The sequence below is a fragment of the Nestor notabilis genome, unplaced genomic scaffold (genome assembly GCF_000696875.1).
Source record: "Nestor notabilis isolate BGI_N333 unplaced genomic scaffold, ASM69687v1 scaffold7127, whole genome shotgun sequence".
Taxonomy (NCBI): Eukaryota; Metazoa; Chordata; class Aves; order Psittaciformes; family Psittacidae; genus Nestor; species Nestor notabilis.
The window spans coordinates 5,501-16,415 of NW_009937714.1; the positions used below are offsets into that span (position 1 = coordinate 5,501).

The 10,915-nt window shown below is 39.5% G+C and overlaps 1 protein-coding gene across 1 annotated transcript; it reads right to left on the minus strand.

Moving 5' to 3' along the window:
• Nucleotides 1-3,893: 3,893 nt before the first annotated feature.
• LSM8 (LSM8 homolog, U6 small nuclear RNA associated (S. cerevisiae)) lies at nt 3,894-10,253 on the minus strand. The gene is given in 4 exon segments (XM_010018958.1): nt 3,894-4,148; nt 8,575-8,702; nt 10,148-10,208; nt 10,210-10,253. Coding segments are annotated over 4 exon segments (324 nt in total). The 3' UTR covers nt 3,894-4,057.
• Between the last annotated feature and the right edge of the window lie 662 nt (nt 10,254-10,915).

The following is a 10,915-nucleotide window of genomic DNA, read 5'->3' on the forward strand; positions in this document are numbered from 1 at the left end:
CACTGTTGGAACTAAGTCCTCAAAACAGAATCCATGTTCTTTCAATACAGTAACCTGCCTGTAGGCCATGAAGAACTCTGACTGCAAATGCATGAAGTGGACATGGAGGCATTTTACATGGATTGCAATGAAGGAAGTTGCCCTTGGACCACAGAAGACAGCTTCTGCTGTTGCTTCAGGCACACCAAATGAATTTAATTGATCTCTTTATAAGACAGCTCAGTCATTCCACTGGAAGCATCCTTTTCCAGTAGCAGTCAAGATCTCCATTAAACAAACAAAAAGAGGAAGTGATCAACCTAGGGCAATGCAGGAAACTTAATGGAATATGACCGTTACCTCAAATTCAGCATTACTTCCTTTGTCCTTAGCATCACCTTTCTCTGCCCTGCTCATTTTTGTAAAACTGGTTTATTACTCTGTAATGACTCATTGGATTTTACTGAACATTACCTGTTACTTATTGGATCTTTAATGTAGGCTTCTTGTAGGAAAAGACAGTTTCCAAGAACACTGTGGACTATGAGCCCTTTTTCCTAGCTCAGCAGAGCCACTCACATACCCCTGAGGAACCATCTGAGAGACACAGTGGTTAGTGCTCACTGGAGGCGCCTTTAAGTCTGAAAAAGAGGGTTATTTTCCAAGAATACTTTCACTCCAGCAAGAATAAAGCAAAGGCTTTTTGCAGACATTACTACTCCTCATATCCTAGGAGACGTTTGCTGTGCTACATCTTAGTGGGAAATGGCAAGGAGGACCTCCACCCCAGCCAGCTGGCACACATCGACTGACACACCCCGGCCCAACACATGCTATAGAGGTCTTAGAAGCATATCAGGCCCTAGATTCAACTTCAGGAAACCCCGCCTGAATGGGTCTCCCGGCTTTGACTCCTTACCAGTACATCCAGAAGAGGCTTTGGTCAAATCCAAACCAAAGCCAATGGCATCAAATTGAAGTAAATTTTGGTGCAGAAATTAAAACAAAATTTGAGTGTAAGCCAAACCCCACAACTCTGAAAAGCTTTACATTGCTGCTGTCTAAGCATGACAATAAGCAAACGCCACAGCTGCCAGTTTTAAGGTTTTAGACAGGCTCTTCTGAGCAGGCTCTGTCATGGCAGGGCTGCGTAACTACCCACCATCCCAATCCTTTGCTTATCCCATTGCAGAAGAATCAGTCTGACAACTCAGTGCACATCAACATATTTGGGCCTTGAGCACCCAGCTTTTGTTAGAATCCTTTTCTGAAAAGGAGTTTAAATTTACCTTTCTCTGTCCCCTTGAGAATGCCCTAAATTTAGGTCAGCCTACAAGTTAATTTCTTTAAGATATACCCACCCCCTGCACACACTATTTCATCAGTACAGAAAGAGTGCATGCAAGAGCTGAAATCACTCACCTGAAGGGAGCGCATTTGAAACATCTGTGTGAAATTATTTCCAAGATTTTGTTTTTCCTGCTTCAGCAGTTCCTGTACTCAGCCAGTTTTTGGATTTTACTGATCAGCTTCACAGAATCATAGAATAGTTAGGGTTGGAAAGGACCTTAAGATAATCCAGTTCCAACCTCCCTGCCATGAGCAGGGATGCCTTACACTAGACCATGTCACCCAAGGCTCTGTGCAACCTGGCCTTGAACACTGACAGAGATGAAGCATTTACCACTTCCTTGGGCAACCTGTTCCAGTGCCTCACCACCCTCACAGTAAAGAAGTTCTTCCTTATATCTAACCTGAACTTCCCCTGTTCACTTCTAAACCCATTCCCCCTTGTCCTATCGCTGCAGTCCCTGATGAAGAGTCCCTCCCCAGCATCCTTGTAGGCCCCCTTCAGGTACTGGAAGGCTGCTATGAGGTCTCCACGCAGCCTTCTCCAGACTGAACAGCCCCAACTTTCTCAGCCTGCCTTCATACAGGAGTTGCTCCAGTTCCCTTATCATCCTCATGGCCCCCCTCCTGACTTGCTCCAACAGCTCCATATTCTTATATTGAGGACACCAGAACTGCACACAGTACTCCAGGTGGAGTCTTACAAGAGCAGAGTAGAAGGGCAGGATCACCTCCTTCGACCTGCTGGTCATGCAGTCCAGGATATGGTTGACTTTCTGGGCTGTGAGCACACACTGCAAGGTTCATGTTCAGTTTCTCATCAACCAACACCCCCAAGTCCTTCTCTACAGGTCTGCTCTGAATCACTTCCACACCCAACCTCTAGCTTTGCCTGGGATGGCCCTGACCCAGTTACAGAACCTTGCACTTCGCATTGTTGAACTTCATAAGGTTGGCATTGCCCCACCTCTCAAGTGTGTCAGGGTCCCTCTGGATGGCATCCCTTCCCTCCAGCCTATCAACCAAACCACACAGCTTGGTGTCATCATCAAACTTGCTGAGGGTGCATCAATCCCACTGTCCATGTTGCCAACAAAGATGTTGAACAGGACTGGTCCCAACACCGACCCCTGAAGGACACAATTGTTACCGGTCTCCAGCTGGACATAGAGCCATTGACTGCAACTCTCTGTGCGGCCATCCAGCCACCAACCAACCTTAGTTTCACAGCTTTGCATCTGACATCATCACTTCAAGGACAGAGAAAACAGTTTCAACTACAAAACTGCTCATCAAATTTTAAGTCCTCAAGGAAACATAGGAACAAGGAGCTGAATTGCAGAGGATGTGTTTGAGGCAGATGGTCTCCATATGCATTAATATTCCGTAACTCAGCTTCAAACATAATTCCTCAGCTATAAAGCAACATATTTCCTCAGTCATTCCAGTGCTTCTCCAAGTATTCAACCTATGTAAGAATTGAGAGCCAGATTTCATGGAGAATAAGTACCTTCAGTTCATTGTATTTGGTTTCCAGTGAACTTGCAATGTAAAGCATAAAATCCCACTTAATACACACATTAAAATACTTTTTTTTTTTTTTTTAACAGCTCGTTTATACACAGGGCAGGTGTAGGGGGAGAGCAGAGTAGTGTTATATTGGACCTGTTGGCACACTAGAAGAGGTGGGAAACAGCTTTCTGCAGTAGCACTGACTCCCTGTACTGCCACACCAGTATTTCTGTTGGGTAGTGAATAGCATGTGGCCAAGAACACACTAGACTGCACAGAGCTTGTCTCACTGAACTTGGCTGTTGATGATGTATAAAAAGAGGTCTATTATGATTACATCTGATCCTTATATTCACTGTTAAGGCAAATTTCAAGCAAAGGAAGTAATTTCTCTAACTACACTTGTGTCTTCTAAACTACACTCTAGCCAACACAATGGCTACACATAAGCAAACATGCAATTCTCCTTCTACAGATCTTGCCCAAATTTTGAGCAACATGACAGCTGCTGAGAGGAGAATATAGAGAATGAGCGGGTCTGGAATTTAATGAGCTTCAAATAAATGTGTGTATTTGAGTTTGTATTTGTGTTCTGCTCAGAAGTTTGCCTTTCTCCAATTTAATTTGTCTGAAAGCATTAAGGCACCAAGAATTCCTGCATCTCCAGTAGTCTTGGGGACCAGAGAACAATGTTTGACAAACAGCAAAAACCCCTATTAGATGCATAAGTCACTAACTTGACTGTGAAAGCTTTTAACATTCTTGCCTCTAACACTACACACCAAAAAAAACATAAATCGCAAAAAAGTAATCTACTTACAGCCAGAACTACATTTAGAGATGTTTAAATTGACTGATAGACAATCTACCTCCAAATAATCCCGAGTTAACACAAGAACCCTTGGTTTACATTTAGGAATAAGATATTATTTTAAGAATGAGGTACGTACACAGTATCAGGCCTATCACTGATACTCCTTGCATTTCCCCGTATGTATTTCACACTGAAATTATGCAGCATGAAACCCCACAGGAAACTCAATGAGAGCATCTTTAGTAAAATGTAGAAACTTTAATTTACATGCAAAACTTCAACATATTCATAATACAAAATTGATGACCAAACAAATTACACACAATTTGTAAAAATCATCCACGTGGTTAAATAGGTCTGTACAACCAAAGATTTACAAAGTCCCTGTGCATTTTCATCTTTTCAATGCACAACTGAATTTAAAGGTTCTGCTCGAATATTTCCCAAGTCAAGAGCTGAATCTGTTTCTTCATCAATTTCACCAATAACAGCACTGCAATAAAAACAAAACAAAACCAAACAGATTATAGTAGGTTGAAATCCCCTGGTGAAGACTCTTTTAAAATTGCAGAGCTCTGTCATTTGAACTTCAAATTTTTATGGCTAAGTACATTCTAAAGGAGGTTTTACGGTTTTTTAATTTACTGTTATTTTAATTATTGTTACTATTTTTTATTAAAGATAAGAACCAAGTACTGCTGGTCTGTTCTAGGCAGTAGGTTAGCATCTGAAATAAGAGCTGGAAACCTTTTAGAGAGAGAATAATCTTCAAGAGGAATGTCTAACTAACAATTTGTAAGTGCATAGGACATCAGATAAACATGGCAATTTCCATCAGCACCCCCTAGTAAAGTGTTGTTAAGACTTACTTGGACTAAACACTACTGGACTCAGTATAAGTTGCTTTAAAGAGAAAATATGGCTAAGGTAATGGATGTCATACTAGCTTAGGATGGGAACTAACCCAAAGGGAACATAAGAACAAAGGGTCTAATCCTTCCAGCGTGCCCTTCCATTTGCTGCTTCAAAGACTTACAAGCTAGTGGGTGCATCCACAAAATGATTTAACGGCCACCAGAAACTGTTATATTAATCCATCCAATAGCTTTCTGAATAAAGTTGTATTTTTGGTCTCTGCTACATCTTGCAACAGTGAGTTCCCCAATGAAGTTTTACAGTGTACCATGAAGCACCTTTATACATAATTTGTTATTGGATTATCTTTGATTTTCAATAGCAGTAAAACCTACAGTAATTTAAATGAAGTAATTCTCTTCCCATCTTCCTTCTACTACTCCCAATTTCACAGCAACCAGTAAACACTATAGCTATGCTTTTTTCAAACTGAAGAGCCCTTGCCTATTCAGCCTTCCCTTGACAGAAAACATCCTATACCTTTACTTATTCTCACTGGCAGTCTTCCTCCATTTTCATACTGCACCCCTGTAAGGACAGTGACACACCAGCTGTTAATGCAGTGACACAATGTCTACTGTTTTAGTCTTCTTCCTAGTAATCCCTAATATTCTTTCTTCCCAGTGAATCAGTATTTACAAATACACAGCCAGAGACCAGAGTGAGACTGAGCTTAAGAGTGAAGACATCCCAGTACAGATGTCTAGGTTCCCACGACAGTCACTGGAAACTAAAGAGGAATTTAACTTGCCTTGAAACAGAATCTGGTCAGCCAAGTAGCTTTCTTAGTTCCATCACTGCCTAGAGCTTCACCGTGTTGTGAGCTCAGACAACAAATACAAACTGCTTATGCCAACTGAATATTCAAGTACTGACCAGCAAATTTGAGTCCCTTTGGAATTCTTGCATGAAAACTTGATCTTGAATACTCATTACTATTTATCAGCTTTTTCCAAAGTGACAATTAAATTTAAATCATTTCCTTAGATTAAAACCACTTAAGACAAAGCAAAAGTTTCTCTTTAGTTCACATGTAGAAATACAGCTTTTTCAAAGATCTTACTCCTCTAGATGTAAACAGTATCTGCCACCACTCCTGCTGTCTCTTTCATAGGCTTTCTGCTTCTCATGCAGCAAAACACATACGTGTATTTGAGAGGTTTGGGGGTTTTAATCAGCTTTTTGTCACAATTTTTAATACTAGAAAGTTGTGTAAAACTGTAATAATATCTTCTTTGGTTTTCCTAATTTATTACACACTTCTAAAACAGAAGTTCCTTTTTTTCTTCTGAAAACCTTTACACACTGAGTTTTCCTGACTGACACTGCCTATTCACTGCAAACTTCTAGTGAGGCGCACAAGAATGCCCGGAAGTACTTTATCACGTAACTGTTTCTTTTCCTTTTCAATAGCTTCTCTATTCTCCTCCCCCCGCCCCCCGAGTTCCCTATTTTGAAGCTAGTATTACCTAGTTGTTTTTTGCTTCTTCCTACAAGGATGCCAAATTTCATTATGTAAGGAGTCGCATGGATACAGAATTATTCCTTCTGATGAATACGATTCTGAGTTTGTTAAGGTTACCAAAAGAAAAAAAATCATTTCTATAGAAAATGCTTTGAGTAATGTGGCAGCCTGGTATGGTGAAAAAGTAAAGCAGTAAACAATTATTTGGCTTCTTATACATATTCAATACTCTAAAATATCAAGATCTTCTTGAAGAAATGCTGTTAGATAATTGTGTCTACCCGTGCCACTCAATAGTAAGTGAAGATTTTTGTGAGAAAGTAATTTTTTTTTAAATCTAATTAGAGTATTTTCTGAGAATTCTGCAACATTCTTCAAAACACTTGTTTTGAACTATATGGTAGCCTGTGAGACTGAAATACTGCTGCTGTTGTTGTGGTCTAAAGCATCAATCTCCAAGGTACTAGATATGTTGTTCATGAGTTTCTTATTACACCTTAAAATGATAGAATGGTTTGGGTTGGAAAGGACCTGAAGATCATCTACTTCCAACACCCCTGCCATGAGCGGGGACACGTCGCACTAAACTATGTCGCCCAAGGCTCTGTCCAACCTGGCTGTGAAAACCGCCAGGGATGGTGCATACACAACTTCCTTGGGCAACCTATTCCAGTGCCTCACCACCCTCACTGTAAAGAACTTCTTCCTTGTATCTAACCTGAACTTCCTCTGTTAAAGTGTGAACCTTACTGCTTCAAATGGAGCAGCTCTGTGGAAAGGGACCTGAGGCTCCTGGTGGGCAAGCAGCTCAATAAGCATTAACAGTGTGCAGCTGCAGCAGAGAAAGCCAACAGGCTGTACTAACAAGGGCACCACCAGCAGAGATAAAGGAGTTATTATCCCACTCTACTCAGTGCTTGTCAGGTCACACCTGGAATACTGTGTTCAGATTTGGTCCCCGCTATATAAAAAAAGATGTGGACAGGCTGGAGAGGGTCCAGAAAAGGGCCACAAAGATGGTCAAAGGACTGGGAAGCTGTATGAGGAAAGGCTGAACAGGGTTCCTCAGCCTTGAGGAAAGAAGGCTCAAGGGAAACCTTATCACCATGTTGCAGTATTTAAAGGAATGATGGGGTAATGGGTACAAGTTAATCCTGGGGATATTCCGGTTGGACACAAGAGGAAAATTTTTCACAATGAGAACAAGCAGCTGTTGGAATAATCTCCCCAGGGAAGTAGTAGATTCCCCAGTACTGGGAACTTTCAAGATTCAGCTGGACAGGGGGCTGGGTCATCTTGTCTAGGCCCTGCTTTTGCCAAGAAAGGTTGGACCAGATGATCCCTGAGGTCCCTTCCAACCTGGTATTCTATGATTTGTACTATTTGAAAAGTTACTAGCAAGTAGCATGCTTAGCCTTACCTTTGTACATTTGCCAATTTACTTTTTTTTGCTTAAAAGCTTAAGTCAAAAGAGAATAAAGTTTCCAAAATGATCACCTTCTCAATGATGCTAGATAAACACACTTAGATATAAGTCTAGGTCTTGACATTTTTTTGTACAGAAATATCCATTAGAAGATTAAAATTCTTATCCAGACTCAAAGGTTGGTCACTATGACATTCTCTTTTTCTGGTTGTGATAAAAAAATAAGCTCATTTTTTGCCATCAGTTTCAGAATGCTGCTGCAAAAGTAACCTTCCTAGCAGGCCCACTTACTAGGCCGTCTTTCCACTTCTCCTGTATCCCTCCTACATGTTTGGCACATGAGCTACTTTTCTCGGCATTTAATGAGCATTTTGTTGGAGCATTTTCCATCAAATATCAACTCATACATTTGACTTGTTACTACATCAGCTTCAACAGTTGTTACTCTGTCAAGCCTGAACCTTCATGCATTTCCCAGGTAATAAAAAGTGTTCTCTAGGAACACTTCATCTAAAGAAATCCTGTTAAAAGTCAGCTTTGTAAACCAGACTGCTGACTTTTTGCACACAAATTCTCGTTTTTTGTTCATTCTTCTATCTCTTTGTCAGTCAACAGATCCTGCTTCTCACAGGCTGGAATAAAGAACATTTACACAATGCCTAGACTGAAGAAAGGAAAATGCTAAGCTTTATACTGACCTTTCCTAGATGGCTGGCAGTACATGAGCTGGTCAACCTATAACTCAGTAAATCTATACTAACAGAATCTTAACATTACAACAGAATGTTAACAGAAGCATAGATATTTGCTATTTAGCACAAAAACACAGAATCATTTAGGTTGGAAAAGACCTTTAAGATGACCGAGTCCAAACATTAACCTAGGACTGTCAAACCCACCACTATGCTATGTCCCCAAGTGCTGCATCTACATGTCTTCTAAGTTCCCCCATGGATGGTGACTCACCACTTCCCTGGTTGCTTCAACTTTGACAGTACTATAGGTGTTACTCACCAAAATAAAGATGCAACATCTGAGGGTATCAAGACGTATAGATAAACACACCCCCCAAATTTTTTTAAATTGGTTTAAACAAGAATATGCTATACTTACACGTTATCACCTCTTACAATGTATAATCCCAGCACTACTTGCTCAACTCCTTGTGAAGAACTGAACACTCGTTCATGGCTTTCATCCAAAATCAAGTTAATGGTCTGATCAAAACCTTTGAGGGTTCCCTGAAAAAAGAACAATCCACACACAAAAAAAGCACTCCAATTACCTTCTAAATTCATCGTCTTTGCTCTCAAGGATATCTTAAACAAGGCTGCAATACAAAGGTACTAGAGAACAGATGCTCTATTTAGGTTTTATTGTTAGGCTTAAACATAAACAGTTGGAGAATGAACCTTTAAAAGCAACAGTCAATTTCAGAAAAGTATCTGTATTTACCAAGTGTTCTTCCTGAAAGCTACACTACTACTTAGCATCAAAAACTTGAGTCTTGCTTCTACAGAAGTTTCCAGAAATCAAATCAGCAAATTGAAGAATGAAAAAAATTGGATTCTTGTGGTCAGCAATATTGAAACAATTCTTAACATGCAATTTTAAGTGGTATATCTCTGAAAGTGATATAGCTTGGTTCCACAAAATTGTGAACACCCCCCCTCAAAAAAAAACAAAACAAAAAACCCACACAAAAAGAAGAATTTCTGCATCATTTCAATATGCACTTGAAAAACCATAATATAATTGATTTGTGCAGTATCAGCAACTGACTAAGAAACTTAAAGCTCATGTAAATCACTGTCATTCAAACAGCGGTAATATCCATTTATATTATGTAGCCATGTAACAGTGAGGCGTATATACCAATTCCATTCCAATCTTTTTGGTAGAAAGTATCTTGCACACAACACAATGTTTACCAGACTGACTCCAGCCAGACAGCAGATTTGGCGAAGCTAGCATTTTTCTGCTAGAAGTATTGTTTTCTCTTTCCAAAGTCTGTACAAAGCTAAGTACAGGCACAAATATATAATCCTCATTCAATGATCATACTATTATATTAAAGACAAAAGAATAAAAGATGGGTGGAGGGAAATACAAGGGAAAAAAACCCAAACCAAACCCTCAAACAAAAAAATCAACAACAAAACCCAAACACAGAAGCAAGAAAACAAAACCATTATACAGTCTAACATATAACAGTTTGGCAATCCTTAGCTTTTCAAGCTTAAACAGAATCCCACAATTCTCCCGCAATTATCAGCTGATGCTCTTCTGTAACCACATGAAAGAAATGGTTTTAGCATGAAAGGTGAAGAACTTACTGAACATAGAGGACATTTTAGATGGAAGCCAAATCACTGAATAAAAAAAAAAAAAAAAAAAAAAAAAGAAAAAAAGAAAAAAAGAAAAGCATTTTCTTGTGCATTCCTATAGGAAATGCCCTTTTGGCAAAGGTCAAAGCATGTGCATGCACAGATTTATCGACGGACAATGCTGGCAGGCAAGAACCAGTAAGTGTTTAAATCATAAAGTATAAAATAACGGCTATAAAGCTTTAAAGAAAAAGTGTGTAAAGGTGCGAACATGCAAGTGATAATATCCTAGCATGGTGTCTTTGTTGCCATGGAAGTCTCTATGAGAGAAACAAAATGTTAAAAAATACAAGTCTCACCACAATCATTCTTCCATCAGAAGTAATTACTGCAACAGTACCTGGTAATTCTTTAAGGAATTGAGATATATGAGGCAGAACCATTAACATTTTCTAAAGCATTCATACGTAACATAAGTTTTAAGATCCATTAAGAACCAGAAATGTCTATCAGCACTTCTTTAAAAAAAAAAAAAAAAAAAAAAAAAGAAAAAAAGCAACATGGTTGATAGAAACATTTGACAACATACTGTTTTTTAAAATTTCATGTTACCCAACCACGAAGTCATACACAAACATGAACACGATTAAAAGCAGGGTGAAGATTTTTAGTTCATCTCTCTTCCCATTACTAACTGCACTACCTCAAAATTGAAACATCATGAACTATTTTATAAACGTTTCAATCCAAGTCCTTAACAACAGCTTAGTGGTGGGGATCACGAGTCTGGCATTCTACATCCTCTCACTCTTAAGGCCTGACTATCTCAGTGTGGTGAACAGATACCCATCATCCTGAATGATTTTGGGTTAGTATCTTACCATTTCTGAATAAAATTGAAACTGTCCATAGGTTATTCGGATTACAAAAAGGGTTCAAAGAAACCTGAACTTTAAGGTTTCCAACCCAAACCATTCGATGATCCAATGAACACTAACTCACAGCTTTTGAGCAAGCGGTGTAAAGCCAGTAAGCAAACACGTATGAACCTCGTTCCTCATCACAGATCAAGCAAGGTTCAGGTGTGCAGCACTAGGTCTACAGGGGACCTTGTTTTACCTGCCAAG